The 17580-nt window shown below is 46.6% G+C and overlaps 2 protein-coding genes across 3 annotated transcripts in view; one reads left to right on the top strand and one right to left on the bottom strand.

The window, feature by feature from the left end:
* Window positions 1-2151: 2151 nt before the first annotated feature.
* On the bottom strand, window positions 2152-5146 carry LOC140652951 (uncharacterized). The gene is made up of 2 exons (XM_072864417.1): window positions 4425-5146; window positions 2152-3531 (listed from the first exon to the last, which is right to left on the bottom strand). Exons 1-2 carry the CDS (start codon window positions 4900-4902, stop codon window positions 2873-2875), a joined length of 1137 nt encoding a protein of 378 aa, XP_072720518.1. The 5' UTR covers window positions 4903-5146; the 3' UTR covers window positions 2152-2872.
* A 111-nt stretch (window positions 5147-5257) lies between these two features.
* CDAN1 (codanin 1) overlaps window positions 5258-17580 on the top strand; it is a 34430-nt gene continuing 22107 nt past the window's right edge. For both annotated transcript variants that reach the window (XM_072865608.1, XM_072865609.1), the window contains exons 1-8: window positions 5258-5469; window positions 8207-8907; window positions 10482-10706; window positions 13725-13918; window positions 14345-14464; window positions 15375-15453; window positions 15855-15975; window positions 17034-17143. In XM_072865608.1, coding sequence (XP_072721709.1) covers window positions 5374-5469; window positions 8207-8907; window positions 10482-10706; window positions 13725-13918; window positions 14345-14464; window positions 15375-15453; window positions 15855-15975; window positions 17034-17143 — 1646 coding nt within the window. In that variant the 5' untranslated portion in view covers window positions 5258-5373. The remainder of the gene's footprint in view (window positions 5470-8206; window positions 8908-10481; window positions 10707-13724; window positions 13919-14344; window positions 14465-15374; window positions 15454-15854; window positions 15976-17033; window positions 17144-17580) is intronic.

Genomic DNA, 17580 nt, shown 5'->3' with positions numbered 1-17580 from the left:
GCAGCCAGAAATTTAATGGCATGCTTCTGGACAGTGTGTGCTTTTGGTGCTCCCAACAGAACCATCATTTGATCACAGAAAGGGCACATAAATAAATAGCAAGCCAGCTCTACTAATTTGAAAATGAAAATAACAAATCTGCACGCTCTGGTACTGGAGACAGGTAGCTCAGTATCTTTCCTTGCTTAAAATATTACATAAATGTGGATGATACCAGAAATGGAAGAGTGGTTTTGATCTTGATCTGACTCCAGTTAGCAGTAAAACTGACAGACTGTGGGAAAGAAGCAAGATTGGAATGAAGACACTGTGGCAGATCAGTGTTGAGGTCTGGTAGTTGTCTGACCCCCGAAGTGTCTTTTAGCATTGCCTGGCTTGTCGTCTTCATTCATACAGGAGATCCAGTCCACCCACTCTGCTCTTAGGATCTTGCTGTGCTTCTCTGCACTTGGACTGTAGCTTCCTCATTTACATTTGTACTTGAACATGAGAAAGCTATGTAGTGCACGCAGACCAGCTCTCCCTAGAAATGCTGTAGGAAGTGAAATTCAAGAATTAACAACTGGAGAAAGAATGGAAACACTGAAAGAATGTCGGACAGTTAAGAACTAGCTATTGCAACCTGCACAAGCTCAAACCGCTGCCCAGAAGGAGCAGGTAAACTTTAGATCACATTTTGCTAATCTACCTCGAATGTCACAGTAGCATTAATTGGCTGCTTTGTCCATGAGAATGAAACACAAATGAAGGGTACCTTCTTCACTTACAGCAAACGCTGCTCGAGAGCCTATCTGTACTAAAGGAGGAGAAATATAAATGCTTCCAACAGATTAGTTTAGAAAGCTTTTAATGACATAGACTAAAAAATCAGACTTAGAAGGATTAGTTCTTTCCCGTTTTTCAAACCAGCAATTTAGAAATAAGATAGCGATATCTGTCACTCACACCATCTCCTTTTGTAAGGTAAATATAGAAACGAGAACCTCCTCCTCTTCAAGGCATCAATCCCAATTAACAATGCGCTGTACATGTGTATGTTTTAATTTTGTAAGATATTTGTATATTTTACTCCATCTATGATACTGAAGGGAAACATTTGCTAACAAGGCGGCTACTCTGTGTTCACATTTTATTAGGCAACAGCTGTTGGTTTTTGAGGCATGTGTGTGTGTGATCAGTACACCATCATGGTATATGACGAGAAGTAAAAGAAAGTACTTACCAGTACATTTTCATGGGGTATAGTGCTCTGTCAAAGCTGACTGCAAAAATGACGTATCTTTCTTACCCTATGATTACATGTTCTTATGCTGCTAGGAGAGGGACAATCAGGTTGCCATTCTCTACATCATATGTATTTGCTAACTTCTTGCGGCAGGAATGCTTGTGCAAAGTGACTGTAAAACTAGAGGCAGCTAGTCATTGCTATAGGCCAAATTTATCTGTAGAACTTTAATATTGGTGATAAATGCTTAAGAAGAGGACCTGCATGATTTTTCAGGTCATTGGATAAAATTGCAGGTGAGAGGGTTTTTGTTTCCCCTCCGGTATGGACACTGGACATATGAACGCAGCACGTCTGCTAATTTTAAATTGTGCGAAGTAGAGCGACTCTAATATGTAAGCCTTAAACATACCAGCCTTAAACACATCTTAAGAATAGTGCCAGTGATAATAGTTTCCTCCAATCTAAATGTGAAAATGAGATTTTTCTTCTTCACATTAGGATAAAATGATTCCTTTGTGCTTGTTTCAGAGTTGACACTTAACAGGTTACTTTTTGCTCCACCTCTTCCTTCTCTTTCTTCTTCCTTGGATATATAGTTAAGAGAATGGAACACTTTATTCATCTCTCTGATAGGTGAAAATGAAAGCTTCATAAACTATGCAGGAGCATTTGTTCTGTCTGGAGTGAAGTCAGCCCCTGCCTCCTGCAATTTGTTTAACAGCAAACCTAACTTCCGTTTCATGTAAAACAATACAGAAACTTTTTTGCTCTCTATATTTCAAATGTTGTAGTATTGATTCCAGAAGGCTTGCAAAATCTGTTGAAGATACAGCCTGCTTATAAACCATATGGGGGAAAGTCACTCCGTGTCAAAATCAGGCATCACTCATCAATTACTATTTTTTGCTGTATTTCTCTATTTTAATCATATGACAAGAAAGAGCCTACCCTGCTAGTGCAGTAAAACAAAATGCCCCTGAGGAGAAGGTGCATTTGACAAGCTGTGAATAAACAATAGCCAGGTGGAGCAATGCGGTATGAATTCTGAGGAGTACATTAATGAATCAACAGCTCAGTCCTAAACCATTCCTAGAGTGAAGCAGGTATGCCAAACTCTTCCTGCAATGCCTTGCACAGCTCAGACTTAAAAAAAAAACAACCAACAACAACCAAGCAAACACCCCCAACACTATCATTATTAGAAGAAGCAAGTACTGAAACAACCAACTACTTCTGACGTTTCTTTAATCAAAAAACTAAGCAACTTGTGTAAGACAGCTCCTGCTGGTCAGTAACCATAATGTTACTTTTTTGCCCCACTCTCATGCCTTTTATTTTTCAAAAGGTCACATTAAACAAAGGATGATACAGACAAGAGTCCTAGTCAAAATAAATCTGTTTTTTTGTTTGGTTGTTTTTTTAAGAGAGTAAGAGGATAAAGAGAACAGAATAAAATTAGTAGCCAACTGCAACAGAATTAACAAACAGGAGACTGGTAATTAGTGTTTAATGCCACCTATAACGAATGTTTCCCACTGGGAAAAACGTGGGAGGCAAGTCCACTTTGCTCCTTCGAAGTCACAAGCTGGAGCAGAACACACAACAGCACCTAACACCACAGTCACTTTACATGTATTCAAGTTTTTACACATCTGCAAAGCAGAAGTAGTAGCAGCCATTTGGATGTTCTTTCTTAATGGTTCTCAGGGGGGGCCTAGGAAACTCAGAAGGACCTGGTTCTTGTGACATGGAGCTGGAGCTGCAGCTGCTGCTTCTGCTGCTGCTTCCAGCCACCTGCGCTCTACCTCTGTCCTCAGCAGGGGAGACCTGAGGGGAACCTGGGCTCAGGTACCCAGCTGTGGTCTGAGTAGAGGCAGTGGCATATGTGGTTGGGCCAGTGTTGTTTTTCACATAGACGTTTTTGATAGCAACAAGCGTATGCGCCATGATGCTGAGGCTGTTACTCAGATCTTGCATGCCTTGCTGCAGCAGCCGAAGATTGTGGTTGACGCTGTCAAAGCCGGACTGGATCACCTGCATCTGGGTCTGCTGAATCTGCACTAGGTCCTCTTCAGTTATTTCATTTTGGTCTGCCTGGGACCTGCCTTTTGTTTTGGCTTTTACTTTCCCAGAGGAACCACCGCCTGATGTCCCCAGAAAAGGTAGTTGTTCTTGGCTAGGTGGAACCACCGCCATGTCCTCAGAGCTTTCTTCTGGCTCTACCACCTTCACTACTATTTCTTCTTTGAGGTTCATCTTCTCAAGGCTGGATTGATGAGATGGGCCAGGATTATCATTAAACCCTAGAGGAGATGGGGGGAAAGGAAAAGCAAAGGAGAGTCAGTGAGAAACTTTATGACCTCGGTGGTCAGTGAAATGTGTTCCCATCCACTAAGCACTAACATTAGTCCTTGAACCAAGACTCTGCATCTCGCACTGCATTATCTTTGATGCTTTTAGAGTACATATTACCTCAATAGGTGGGAAGAAAACCATAAAGACGCATTCACCAGTTAACCATATATTTGCATACTACAGATCCCGTACTGGCCCCACCACAGAAGCCGACTTTTAGGTTCCAAGAGACAAAGTTCATTGCAAGCTCATTTCATGCTCTACTGTGCACGCAGTAACCAGTAACAGCATGGCCGAAACACTGCGATTGCAAGAAATCCCTTGGTATTGAAGGTAATGTGATCGTTCCAGCGCTCTAATGCGATGCCTCTCTGGTATGCACGAAGCTACGTACTCGCAGCGCTTTGTACTGCCGAGAACTGCGTGCTGGCACGGCTTTTCGCATTTGCAAGAATAAGTACTACAGATGTGAACACAGGCAGCTGGGTCTAATGCCTCATAGATAGGCATCTACTACGAGACAGGGTTTACTCTTAGGTGCTGTGTTGACGCACTTTTGACCCGCAGCACGAAATCTGCCAGGTCGGTGTGTGTATGTGTATGTATACTCTGCATTCCCAAGGAGAGAAAGTAGTTATCCAAACCAGGCATTTTCAGGCGGGGCTGGTACCCGCAGCCCCCTGCGCGCACGCAGCGAGCGGGGCGCCCGCTACGGCGGCGGGTCAGCGCCGTTCCTCCCCCGGAGGCCGAGGAAGCGGCTGCCGGGGCTCCCGCGGCCGCGGCGGGGGGACGCCGGGCGAAGGGTCCGGGCCAGCGCCGCGGGGGTCGGTCCGGCACTCACCCATCTCCCCCACGACGGCGCCGGGCAGCTCCAGCGTGTCGATGCCGCCCACGATGGGCACGGCCTCGGCGGGCAGCAGGGAGCCGTAGGCGCGGTGGTGGTGGTGGTGGTGGTGGAGGTGACGGCGGCCGGGCGGCGCGGCGGCGGGCGGCATCTCCTCGGGGGCCAGGAGGAGGCCGAGGGCGGCGGCGGGGCCCGGCGGCCCGCAGCCCTGCGAGAGGCGGCAGAGCTTGCTGCGGTCGCGGCGCTTCAGGTCCCGCCAGCGCTTCTTCAGGTCCTCCACGTCGCGGGGGCAGGCGGCCACCGGGTTCACCTTGTGCCGGATCAGCTCCCACACCTTCCGCTTCTGGCCCGGGGAGGCGCGGCCCGGCCCCGCCGCGAACAGCAGCTGCTCGTGCTTCAGCACCTGCTCGATCAGCACCTCCGTCTCCGCCTCGTTGAAATTCGCCTTGCGCCGCTTGGGCGAGTCCTCGGCCATCCTCCGCCGCCGGGGGCCGGGGCAGCCCCCGCCCGGCGCCGGCGGGCGGGCGGGCGGGCGCGGAGCCGCGGGGGGCGCCGCTGTCGCTGCCCCCTCCCCCGCCCCGGCCCGCGGGCGCCGCCGCCGCCGCCGCTAGGCCGGGCCCCGAGCCCTGCTGGGGAAGCAAATACCGCGCATGAGAGGAAAAGACGCGCACGGGCCGGCGCAGGCGCCCCGTGCCCCGCGTGTTGACATGGGGAGGGGGCCCGGCCCCGGGCCCGGCCCGCGCCGGCCCCGCCCCCGCCCGCCTCCCCGGCGGGAATCCCCGCCGCCGCCCCGCCCCGCCGCGCCGCCCCGCCCCCGCGGGAGGGGGGACACCACGGGCCCGCCCGGCCACGCGTGGCGCGCTCGCTCGCCTGCCCGCAGCCGGCGCCGGCCCGCCCCGCCCCCGCTGCGGGTTGTGCGCGTGCTCGGCGGCGGCAGGGGCCGGGAATGGCGGCTGTTTTGGAGCTGCTGCTGCAGGAGGAGGTGGCGGTCAGCGCCGTGGTGCGGTGGCTCCGGCACGGCCCCGGCCACCGCCCAGCTGAGGTAACGCGCGGCGGGTCGCCCGCTCGCCCTTCCTCCCTCCCGCAGCGCCCTGGCCCCGGCGGGGCCGGGCCTGCCGCCGCCCCACCCCCCCAGCTCCCTCCGCCGCCGCGGGCCGGGGCCGTGCGGGAAAGTTTGTCCGCCCCGGCGCTGTGGACGGCCGCTCCGCGCCGCTATGAGGGGCGAAGCCCGCGCAGGTCAAACCGGGGCCCCGGCCAGGGGCCCGTCTGCGGCGGGGAGCTGGGGCCGGGCTCCGTCTAACAGCCGGCGGCACCGCCCCCGCCGCGGGCGGGCTCTGAGCAGAGCGGCGGGAAGCCGAGGCCGCCGGCGGGGAGCTGCCACCGGGAGCTGCCCGGCGGGAGCAGCGCCGCTGGCGGCGGTGTGAAAGCCGTCGAAGTCCACAGGCCGAGCCGGCCGGCAGCTCAGCGCCGCCTGGGCCGGGCGGCCTCCGGCGGGCGGTGGCGCCGCGCGGCGCCGGGGCTGAGGCGGCCGCGGGGCGGGAAGCGTGGCGGGCCGCTGGCTGTCGTGTGCCAGCGGAGACCGGAGGGAGGGGATGGCAGCTGGCGTCCTGAGGAAACGCGGTGACACGAGGGGGTGAGGCTTCCCGCGTCTTTGGCGGGGGAAGTAGCGGTGAGAGACGGACGAAGCTGTCACCAGCCCCGTGTGGGCAGCCGGCGCCGTCCAGCGCCCGAGGCTTGGGCCTGGTGCTCCGAGGCACGGCTCCATCCCGAGGTTGCTCGTCCCGCCTGTACGTTGAGGAGGATCTTTCAGGGCTGGGAGCGGGTTGTTGCTGGGTTTGAGTAGGCTGAGTTTTGTAACGGGATGTGGCTGCAGAATTTGGGTTCCTGTGGTAATAAAAGCATTTGTAACCAGAGATGGACTAAGCGTTTATATTTCACTGATAATGTAGCGAAACAATTTGTATTTCAAGCATTTTCTGCCCGAGCCCCTCAAAACATGTTACCCGGTATTAATCAAAATTAAAACTCGCTGCTCTCACCCACATGAATTAGCCAAGTATCGCTGTCATCCTAAACTTGTGTGGGAAGAAGGGACCAGCATTTTCTGTTGTCCGGTATTTCCTAAACTGTGACTTGCAGAGGCAGACCTGTGGAGGTTATGAAGTCTGAGATGCTGGCAGCTCAGTTAGCACTGTGTGGGTGGAGGGTGCAGAGGCTCTGTTTGCTAACCGAAAAGTTTGCCCTTGCAAGGGAATTGCTAACTGCCTTTTGCTGGTGGGAGCAGCTCAGTTGCTTTAGTGTGAGAAAGCAAGTGGGAGGCTTGCAGCTGGCAACTGTTGACACGTTGCCGTTGTCCAGCCGTGGAGGAACTGAACCTCTGTTAACTTGCACAGAGAAAGATGAGTGAAAGCACAGAGAAAGATGAGTGAAAGATGAGTTTCTCCAGCTCTGAAAAGCTGGAGAAACTGCCTGACCTTGTGCATAGCAGAGACTGTAATCTTGTCTTTGTGCCTCAGTGCTGTACCCCGGGGGCACCTGGGGAAATGGGAGGGTATGTCTTGCTCTAGCTTTCATGGCAGTTTTGGACTGGATCTAGTAAGAAGTTGGCTCTTCTGACACCTCACGGGGTTTGTGTTCTTTCACTGAGTGTTAGAGTACTAAAGCAGTGAGCCTTGGCTGCACGGCTTGTTATCCAGGCTGTGTCGGAGTCTTGTGCTTCCCCATGAAGCTGAATTGGTCTCACACTTTCAAATATAAATCTCGACATCAGTGTCGAGGATTGTAGGAGTCCGGTCATGGCCATGCTTTCACTGTCTCCTTTCATACAAAAAAGTCCTTCAGAAATAGTGTTTGCTCTCTTGACTTTTCATTTAGTAGAGCTGTGAATATAAATGAACAGGAATATGTGTGCAATGATTTTAATAGTAAGGAATAAGTTGCTGCCTGTGAGAGCTTCTCTGTTGTTGCAAATGTTGCTGAATCCCTTTGAGAGGAAGCAGAAACTTGGTGCAGTGTTAGGAACAAAAAAAACTTTACCCAGTGTACAAAGCTTTGAACTATGCATCTAATGTGAAGTCTTTTTTGTCTACATTTACCCTTGTAAGATCACCACCACCTGTCTAGATTTTAAATGTGTTGAGTCTGTGGTGGTTTTTCTTGTGTATTTACATTTCTTAAGTATAAACTTCATGTACCTTAAAGTTGCATGGTCTCTGTTCAGACCTCTGTGAGGTCTCAAGGGAGCAAAATTATTTAATTGAAGTAGAAGAGCAGCTTTCTTCTTGTGTTCAGCACGGCAGGACTCCACGTGCTTAAACAGTTGTTACAGCACCCCTCTGTGGAAGCAGGTGGCATTCATAGACAAATAGGGGACGGAGAAGTTGCAGATTTTAGATTTTTCTATTAGAATTAGCTGCTTTGGTATTGATGTCTTTGAAATGTTGGACTTAGGGGTGCCAGTTGCTCCAAGTTCTCCCTGGCTGTAGCTTCAGTAAGTATTACTGATGTTTCCATGGAACAGTTCCACTGTTTCCCAGTCGGAGACCAAAGTGAATGACTCCATCTGAAAACTTCTGCCAAAATGGCATGTGTGGAGGCTGAGTTTCAGATCTATGACCAGCACTGAGGTCACTTGAATTTCAGTGACCTGCTTTGACAAATCATGTTGTTTTTTATTGTGTATTTCAGTCCCACAGTTACTACTTAAATAAGTCTGGGCACATGGAAAGAAAGAATCAGGTATCATCTTTATATTAATGCTTTGTCCTCTTTCCTTGTAGGAGAACCACATCCATGACAAGCTGGTATCTCTTAGTTTGCTTCAGAAAGACTTTGTGCCTTTTCTGCTAAATTTTTTAAGAGAGCAGACCAGCCAGATCCTGACTAATGGACCCTCTACTCCTGCTAAAACTCCTAATTCCAAGGCCCATGGGAGCCAAAGGACAGGATCAGAAAGAAGGGCAGGCCACGCAACCAGCAGCCGCGTGCAGCTCTTTTCCCAAAGGACTTCGGTGACCACCTGCACCACAGATACCAGCTTTTCTCCTGCTGCGGCATCCAGCGGCTCCTCTTCCTTTTCTGGGTCAAACCTCTCTAGCCCTTGTGGTGACTTCCCTAGCATGGTCTCCAGTAGCAGCCCGAGCTTTGGGTACAGCCCTGTGCTTAACCACGGTGAGAAGCGGTCATCTCAGAAGGCCAGCTTGGGGAGCTTCCTTACAGCCACACCTGAAGCCCTGCCAGCAAGACGAGGCCGAAGGAAAGGCAACAGCTCAGTCAGTGCCTCTGGCCGACAGGTAGCTCGGGATCTGGGGCGTTCCCTTGCTGAAGAGGAAGATGGAAAGAATGACAGTATATCATGGAGTGGAGGGAGAAGGAAGCGGAGTGAAGTGCCTCTTGTTTCTGCCAGATCCCCACCCAGCCAGCTAAATCTTAACAACTTGGAGGAGTTTCCGCCCATGGGTGCTGCCTCTGGCTGGACAAAGTAAGAGCAAGTTTGCCTCGCTGTCTCATTTGGATTGCGCTGCAGGTTACTGTTCCTTGACTAGCTCGTCCTGTTGTGCATGTCCGGATACAGAAGATGCTGCAATAAACAATACCTGGGGGCTGGCTTCTGGGCTTCTCGGTCAGAACTGCTTTGTTATGGTTGCCATGTAGGGGAAAATTGCTTCAACAGGTGGTCAGGTTTCCACTCTGTGAACTTACCCAAGACGCCTCTTTAGCCTCTTGCTTGCGATGCTGCCTGCAGCTTACCGGTGCACAGACCAGCTGATATGAAGCTGAGCACATCTTTTGTCCTTGCATGTTCTGACAAGTCAGCATTATCTTGACTCTTCACATTTCTCATTTAACACAATAGCAATTGCTAATGAAGAGCAGTCCTGGAAGGCTCTTCAGCTTTACTGATGCTAGCAAAAAAGCTTTCAGATTGACGTTCTGTGGCTTCTGGTAACATATGTTAGCGTGCAGCTTAGTTTGTGCCATGTGGTCACGGACAAAATAGCTAGCTGATGCCTGTATTATCTTTGGTCTGCAGCAAGCCCTGGTCTCCCTGGTGACTTTGGCTTAGCTTCTGGGCAGCTGTTTGTGTTGTGGTTCCCTCAGTCCTTTTCTCTTTCTGTTTGAGATTTTACTCTTTAAAATCCTCATAAGGCTTTCATGTCAGCCTGTTTGCTTCATGTATCAGGCACTGGTCTCTGAAAGTGGGACTTTCTAGTTGGAAGTGCAAAATTCCAGCTACAAATTGATAGGTCTGTGGGTCTGTACAGCAGATCCAGGTGCTGGATCTGGATGATGCTCTAGATGATGCTTTGGCCAAGGGAGATAAGGTGTGTTTCCAGCATAGACAGTAAGTCTCTCTTCCTCAATTGCACTATGCCGAACTAGGAAAAAGAGTGAGGAAAGAGGTCACGGAGTGTTTGGAAGCCAACGCTATAGTGATTTTGAGAACACCATAGCAATTAATACGTAGCAACCAGCGTTTCCTTAAGAAGTGTAATGCTTTATGTTCCTGTATCTCATTTCCAGTATGTCTCTTACTGCATAACACAGCCTCTTCCTGAAGGACAAATCTAGGTAGGTTACGCAGGAAGGATAGTTTTCCCTAAACTTAAAGGGCCTACGGTAACTCGGGAGCCTGAACTCTTACTGATAGACAATGGGAGCTTGATTGCCTTTTTTTTTTCCCCTCATGGTTGTGTTAGAAACTGCCAGTGAATTAGTTTCTTACTAAAATGAGGCATATCCTGTCCTCTCATGAAATGTTTGGAAGAGTTGCATGGCACTGTGTTATCTGTTCTGTGGCTTGATAATTGATAATTAATTTGGCAGCAAGGGTCAGCAGGCTGTTTTTAGGAGGCCATAGCTCTGTGACTTTATTCGGTGACCAGAACAAAGTCAACAACTATACGTACAGTTTAGAAATTCAATATCCTGACTCCATATCCATTTTATTTTAGCATTAGGTTCTTCTGGAAGAGTTCCATGCATATCTGTCTTGAGATCTAATTTTTTTGTTGTTTAGCTTGATTTCAGTGGAATTGCTTCTCATTTTTTCAGCAAAAGCAAACCATCAAGGCGAATCAACCCAACTCCTGTAAGTGCTGAGCGCCCCCTCTCAAAACCAAAGATGTGCTTCACTTCTACGCCTGTCAGCAAGTCTCCAGCTGCTCGGTTTTCATCTGGGTCAAGCCTTGATGCCTTTACAACTGTCCAGGAAGGAAATCTTACATCTGTGATAAGCAACAGCCTTCAAGAGGAGAGGGAGATGCTGAAGAAAGAACGGTACAGTCTGAGCAGGGTGGTGATAGGCTTGTATTGATTCTTAATTCTCTTGCCTTACGGTGGTACCAGTATCAGAGAGGAAATGACCAGAAGAATATCCAAAACAGATTTTGGTGACCTTAAACTATAATTTGCCTAAAACCAAGTGTGACTCTGGTATCAGACTGGGATATTAATGCAGCTAGCATGTTTGTCATCCTTGGAGTTATTTAAAAGATGTGTAGACGTGGCTCTTAGGGACATGGTTTAGTGGTGGACTTGGCAGTGCTAGGTTAACAGTTGTATTGATGATCTTAAAGGTCTTTTCCAACCTAAACAATTCCATGATTCTATGATTTTAGAGGTGTGCTGACTCTGGAACAATGACCTTCACTTCATCTTCAGAACTTTAGTCAGTTCTCACTGCTTTCATAAGATTGCCTCTTCATGGGCTTGCATGCGTGGCTATCTCCTGTGCAGCTTTCCTTAGGCTGCACAGGTGAAGTGAGTGGGTTTGAGCTGGTGTAACTGGGCTGTGTTTGAGGATTGTGCCTGTGATGGAAGGTGTAGTCTGGTTTGAAGAAAATGAGTTAATGATGCAAATGTGGGGAAAGTGTTAATGGTTTTGCAAGGTAGGCAGACTAACACAAGCTTGTAGTCGGAGAAAACAGGACGTGGTATCATGGTTTAGCTTCAGTCGGCAACTAAGCACTACACAGCCACTCGCTCACCCTCCCCCCCCCGGTGGGATGGAGGAGAGAATTTGAAGAACAAAAGTAAGAAAACTTATAGGCTGAGATAAGAACAGTTTAATAATTGACATAAAATAATAATAATACTACATTGTAATGAAAAGGAAAACAATGAGAGAGAGAGGAACAAAAACCAAGGAAAAACAACAAAAAAACAAGTGATGCAACTGCTCACCACCTGCTGACCGATGCCCAGCCAGTCCCTGAGCAGCGATTGCTGCCCCCCTGGGCCAACTCCCCCCAGTTTATATACTGAGCATGATGTCATATGGTATGGAATAGCCCTTTGGCCAGTTTGGGTCAGCTGTCCTGGCTGTGCCCCCTCCCAGCTTCTTGTGCACCTGTCAGAGCATGGGAAGCTGAAAAGTCCTTGACTAGTGTAAGCACTACTTAGCAACAACTAAAACATCAGTGAGTTATCAACACTATTCTCATACTAAATCCAAAACACAGCACTATACCAGCTACTAGGAAGAAAATTAACTCTGTCCCAGCCAAAACCAGGACACATGGGTAGCGTAAGATTCTGTTTTAAAAGTTACTACTGCAGTTATCTATTGAAAATTATGTGTGCTGGGCGATGAGGTGAATTCTAGCTTCTAATTTTGTCTCTGCTGTTCAGTTACTGTGTGACTTTCATCCTCTGTAAAATGATACCACTGTTAGTCTGAGAGGATTGATAATTCAGAAAAAAAGCAAAGCACAGTAGTAGAGAAACTATCATTTATAATTGCTGACAGAACTGTTGCTGTTCTTTGTAGATTTTGTTCTTGGGGGAACTCCTCAGGACATGTGGGCGGAATTATTTTCCTGCTAAGCCTTTGCAGTTCACTTCAGTGGGTCGAGAACTGGCTGAAACAGACCTAGTAGAGTCTCATGAGTTAGTGTTTGCACTGGACCTCTAACAGAACTACTCAGGATTCAAACCTGCCTCTGTGCACTTCTGTGAAGCACCTATTCCAGTCTGAATTCTACCTGAAATGTCCCACTAATCCATATAAAATAAAGTAGGTGAAATAGCAGTATGTGGGCTGGATCTTGCCCATGAGGTGATCTCATCTGACCCATCATGCTTGAAATGGGCAGTGCTTGGCGCTCAGAGCTGGGAGCTGCTGTTGTGTCCTCAGTAGTGGTGAAGTGACGTACAAAACTAATGCAGCCCCCAGCCAACTGGGTCACTTTGAGCAAGGGCAAAAGGTAAAATTCATGCTGAGGTAGATGGCAACATTGAGGCAGAAGTGAAGCAGAGTCTAACTGCATTGTTGGAGTCTTCGTGCATTTACAAGGTATTTAATAAATAATTTTCTTCAGTTCTGTCAGTTGGGTGCTTATGTTCATTGCAAGGGAGATGTTATTAAATAACCTTTCTACTCCCATTTTGGGACTAATTTGTTCTTCATTGCAGCAGTTCCACTAGAAATAGGCCAATAGAAAAAGTTCTTTGCTGCCGTTAAAAACATTTCTGTCTTCCCCATGGCCCTTAAAGTGACTTTTAAAGATTTTACTTTGGGACAGTGTGGTAAGAGGTGGTGTGATGTGCCAAGTGTGGATGTTCCATTGGGATCTTTAAAAATAATTTGATATTGCTGTTACTGGCTTTTTTCCTGTTTCTCATGTGTCTTACGTATGCCACTCTGCTGCTGCATTTTGGATGACCTCCGTAGGTATATTTTTTTACAATATCTATTTATTTAACTGAGTGATCATTGTTGATTTAGAATCCAGCAATTAAAGTAGCTTGTTCCTTTTGTCGTTTAACTTGCCAGTATGGGATTTCATCAGTTCTTGCATTGCCTTTCCACTGAGTGGTATCGGATCTTCTCAGGGTGTCATTAACTTACAAATATATCTGAAGGTATGGATGTGAACCTTATTTTCACAGATTTTGTAAAGTGTCTAGCTGTCAGAAATTGTACATACAAAAATTTTTTTTAGGACCTGATCTCTAACAGATTCTGTGTCCTTAACAAATACCAGTTTAGGTGAGAAGCAATAACATAGGTTAGTTAGATAATTTGGTCAAAGTGCCACACTGTTTTAGCAGAGTTGGAATTTGAATATGATTCTTCTGAGTCTTTTGATTGTTAGCCCCAAGATCCTCTCTCGTTAAGGGCAAGATGAGTTAAATTACTATCATGCTAAAAGCAGCTTTAGACAGTGTAAATGACATGGTTAGTTATTGCAGGAATTCCTTCATGCTAGACTGCAAGGGAAAGACCTCTTCTGGCTGCATGGCTGCTGGGTATCATCTTCAGTCACATGGTATGTTGTTGCTCTTGAATTTCAGATGCAAATTGCTGCACCAGGCATCTTCTCCTGCAGGGATATCTCTTGATCCTGGCACTCCTACTAAGCCTAGCTACACTCGCAGTGCTAGCCTTCCTGCTGAAAGCCATCTGGTGACCTGTGCAAATCCTACTAAGGTTTCCTGCAAGAAACAGTTGGAGTGTCTGGCACAGCTCTATTCATCATGTATAGCAGGTGAAGACCTGAATGATGTGAGACTGATCTTTCTTTGAGCTTTGAACTTGCATGTGTGTTGTGAGGGTGAGGTAGATGAGAAGCAAAAATTGTGGGACAGTTACAGTGTACAAACAAAAAACATCTGGAAAAATAAACTAAGCCAACACAATTATTAAAATAAATGGATACTAGGTAAAAGTTTATGGAGGGAGATGAACCTGATGCAGTACTCTGAGCTTCAGTAGGCTGAAGTTGTATGGGCCTGTCTGAAGCCAGACCCTTCCTGAATGCATCTTTCCTGTAATTCCCATACTGATTTACACTGTGGCTGTGTGGGGAGGGAGTTCTTTGCTGACTGAACAGTTATCTGTCTTTTTACCTTCATTTATTAATGCAGGTCAATACTGAATACCCACTTTTAGTATCTCATTTCCTCTCTTCCAGAAAACCTGGTACCAAATATTTTTCTGGAGCTCTTTTTTGTTCTGCAGCTGTTGACATCTAAAGGCACTTCTACTGCAGAAGATGAGGATAGTGACCTTGAAGTCAATGAAAGAAGTAAAGGTAAACAATAGCATTGAGTGGAAAGAATGTTACTTCCATGGAATGATAATGTGATATAGAGTAGTTGCCTTTAGCTTGGACAGTTAGTCTTAAATTCCATAAAACCACCTTATTACCACTGTGGGACTCATCTGAGATGCTGACAAAAATCATGCATGTATGGGAAGTGCTTCTGCGATATGGTAGAGTGAGGTTGCTAGATACTGTTTGAATCTAGTTTTCTGCTATTGTGTGAGATTTGCTGTAGCTGCTTGCTAACACTGACTTTCAGAGAGAAGGATGGATATGCTAAAGTCTCTCCTTCATTGGTCCTTGCAACTCAAAAGTGCTGTTGATCTGCTATGTGTTTCCTAAATTTAAGATTGGGTTACAAGTGTGCAGGATCCATCCATATAGATACATAATTGTTGCATTTGTTTTTTGGCAAATTCAGACTTAAGCTTGATGCAGTTAGTACTTTGATATGGATATAAAAAACAAGAGTGGCTTTAAGATGAGACAACCCTCCCCTCTAGATGCACCTATTTGATTGACCTTTGTTCTACCACTTGCTGATTGTTATGGCTGAGATTAGGAACATGAAGTCTCCAGCTACAGGAACAGCAGCTGATGACTGGTTGCAGCTGGTCTACTTTTTGTCCTGGACCTGTTGGCCAGAACGTTGAGAAGGAATCTTTTCTTTCCCATATGGCATTAAACAATTCAGTTGCCTTTATTATAGGAAGGCTAGGGATGGGAGGATTTGTCTATTCAGGTGACAGGGAATGGGAACTTCTGGAAATGGGATACTTGTTTGGAAGACTATTTTTGGATATGACAGTTCCTACTTTCCTTGACAGCTAGTTGTTGGTCTTTTAGTTTATAAATTGTGATAGGTGCTGTTGTCTCATGTTTCTTTTTTTCCCCTTAGATGCGTCAGGGAGACAGCATTTCCGAAGTGTGCACAATTGTGTTTATTTTGCTGTTCAAGTCTTGGATTATCAGTATGAGTGAGTTGAATATATTTTTTTTTTTCTCTGCTTGTGTCTGCAGATGTGTGTGAGATGAAGCAAGTGTGCCTGGATTTTAGAGCTTTACCACTTACAGGCATAGAGTTGTTAATTTTCCCTCAAAACATACCACTTGTCCTGGATTTGGATGTCTGTGAGTTTTCCTTGCACTGATCTGTCTACTGAACTTCAGTGTGATTATGCAAGAATGGGAAAGTCATGAGATGAGAGCAATAAAAAATGGCCCTACAGATGTCAGTAGGATTTGACACTGGGTGCCTGGGGCTTAGAACTCTTTGCTTGGTAGCCTCATAAAAAATGAGCATAAGCATTTCTTTAGGTCTGATCATGTGTTGTTTATGTCTGTCTGTCTGTGGGTTTTATCCATGTTGTCTTGGCAGAATTATTTCCCGTTTAGAAAAGGGGACTCTGAAGCTCTTGGCTGAAAATGAACGGATTGCATCTTTTTCTCCCACCTTGCACGAGAGGCTCAGGCAGGCTTATGAAAGCAGCACAGCCAAGGTAAAAATAGGAAGACCTCAATTGACATTGCTTCATACCTTTGTGTTGTTGCTCTTTTATTTGCGATGGCTTTGATGTTAAATCTCATTCCTTCTACTTTGAGTATCTTGTCATGTTGTCTTTGGCAAGTGTCTAAAAGGTGCTCTTTTTTTTCTTGTCAGCAGGTGAGTGAATTGCTAGGTCCAATGTTTGTTAGCTGTGAATCACTGCTGGCTAGCCTTACATTGTGCTCCAGGCCCTGACCTCAACCAGTGACTTTGACAGGGTCAAGTTTTGCTTTTGAGATTCTCATCTAATAAACATGGATCCCAGAAAAATGTTCAGTTAGATGCACTATCAGAATGTAGTTTGGAAGAAGTGGATTTGTTTCATAGCTACAGACTCCTTTTAGGCAAATGAAGCTTCAGAGGAGACAATGCGGCCTGTGAAAACTGATTTCCTGATCTAATAATCTGAGTTAGGGAACTAAAGCTGGATGGTAGGAATGCCTGCCTTAATGTATTTTGTATCTTGTTTCATCCATCTTTTAAAAATGGAGATTGCTTTTGGCAAAGAAAGTACAGTGTGCTTTCTGAGACTAGAGCATGTCAATAGCTGAGCTTTTTAGTTAAAGCTGTAAATAAAGGTCTCTTGTTACTTGAAGACATAGGCTTTTCAAATAGGAGGAAGAAGAATAACACAGGAATTGCCAGCCACTATCCTGCATTCTCTGGAGCCTTATATTGAAGGTACACTTTGGCTGTTTGCAGACCATTCTTTACCATTCTTTCCACACTGTATCAATACTGGTTGCAATCTGTTCTGCAGAGATTTCTGAGAGAGACGAGATGCTTCCACCCATAATGTTCAGTGATTATGCTTCTGAAGTGTAATGTAGGTTGTACAACTGTTGGTGTTTACTAGCAGTTAACAATTGGGAAATGGCTAGTGTCTGAGCAACTCAACTAGTGATACTTGGTTTCCTCATCCCATCTTTTCCCTGCTTTTTCTAGGTCTCTCATTGTTGGATAAATTAGAGACTTATGTTAGTCTAATGGCTACCTTTATTTTCTTAACAGGTGTCTCTCCTGCTGCCATGCTCTGTACAATCTGTTTCTTTCCAGCCAGAAACTGACAATCGCTCTAACTTTCCCAGTGACAGAGCATTTCACATATTTAAGAAACAAAGGTAAGTTTCTTCTACCGTTACTGTATAGCTCACAGGGGATAATCTTTCCATGATTGTGAACAAAGGATATTAAGAATGTCTCATTTATGCTACATGCTGTAGAAAAATCTTGATTTAAAAAAAAAAAAAAGAAGTCTTTGTCCATATTGACTGCAGGAGCTAAATGCTTAATGTCTTTAGAGAACAGCCTAATTCTTCAGGAGTTATTGAGACTTCTGGTAAATGCCAGTACAGTGTGTCAACCTACTGGATTGCTTCTGCATATAAATCTGGTATGCTTTTATTCTTCCTGCCACCTCCCTCCATGCTTGCAGCATCAGGGTGAGGGCAGAATGGCAGGTTGTCTTGGTCCTTTTTTCTCTCCTCATAGGTAGTATTTCATGTGGCTTATTCTTTCCTGCCTCTCAGTCTTCAGTATGTCTGATAATGGGTGTTTT

The sequence above is a fragment of the Ciconia boyciana genome, chromosome 6 (assembly GCF_034638445.1).
Source record: "Ciconia boyciana chromosome 6, ASM3463844v1, whole genome shotgun sequence".
Classification (NCBI taxonomy): Eukaryota; Metazoa; Chordata; class Aves; order Ciconiiformes; family Ciconiidae; genus Ciconia; species Ciconia boyciana.
This window is presented reverse-complemented; position numbering and strand designations above follow the sequence as displayed.

Coding starts and splice junctions, on each gene's coding strand:
- LOC140652951 (XM_072864417.1), bottom strand. CDS start 4,902: ATGGCCGAGGACTCGCCCAAGCGGCGCAAGGCGAATTTCAACGAGGCG. Junction 3,532..4,424: donor CGCCGTCGTGGGGGAGATGG/GTGAGTGCCGGA, acceptor CATCTCCTCTAG/GGTTTAATGATAATCCTGGC.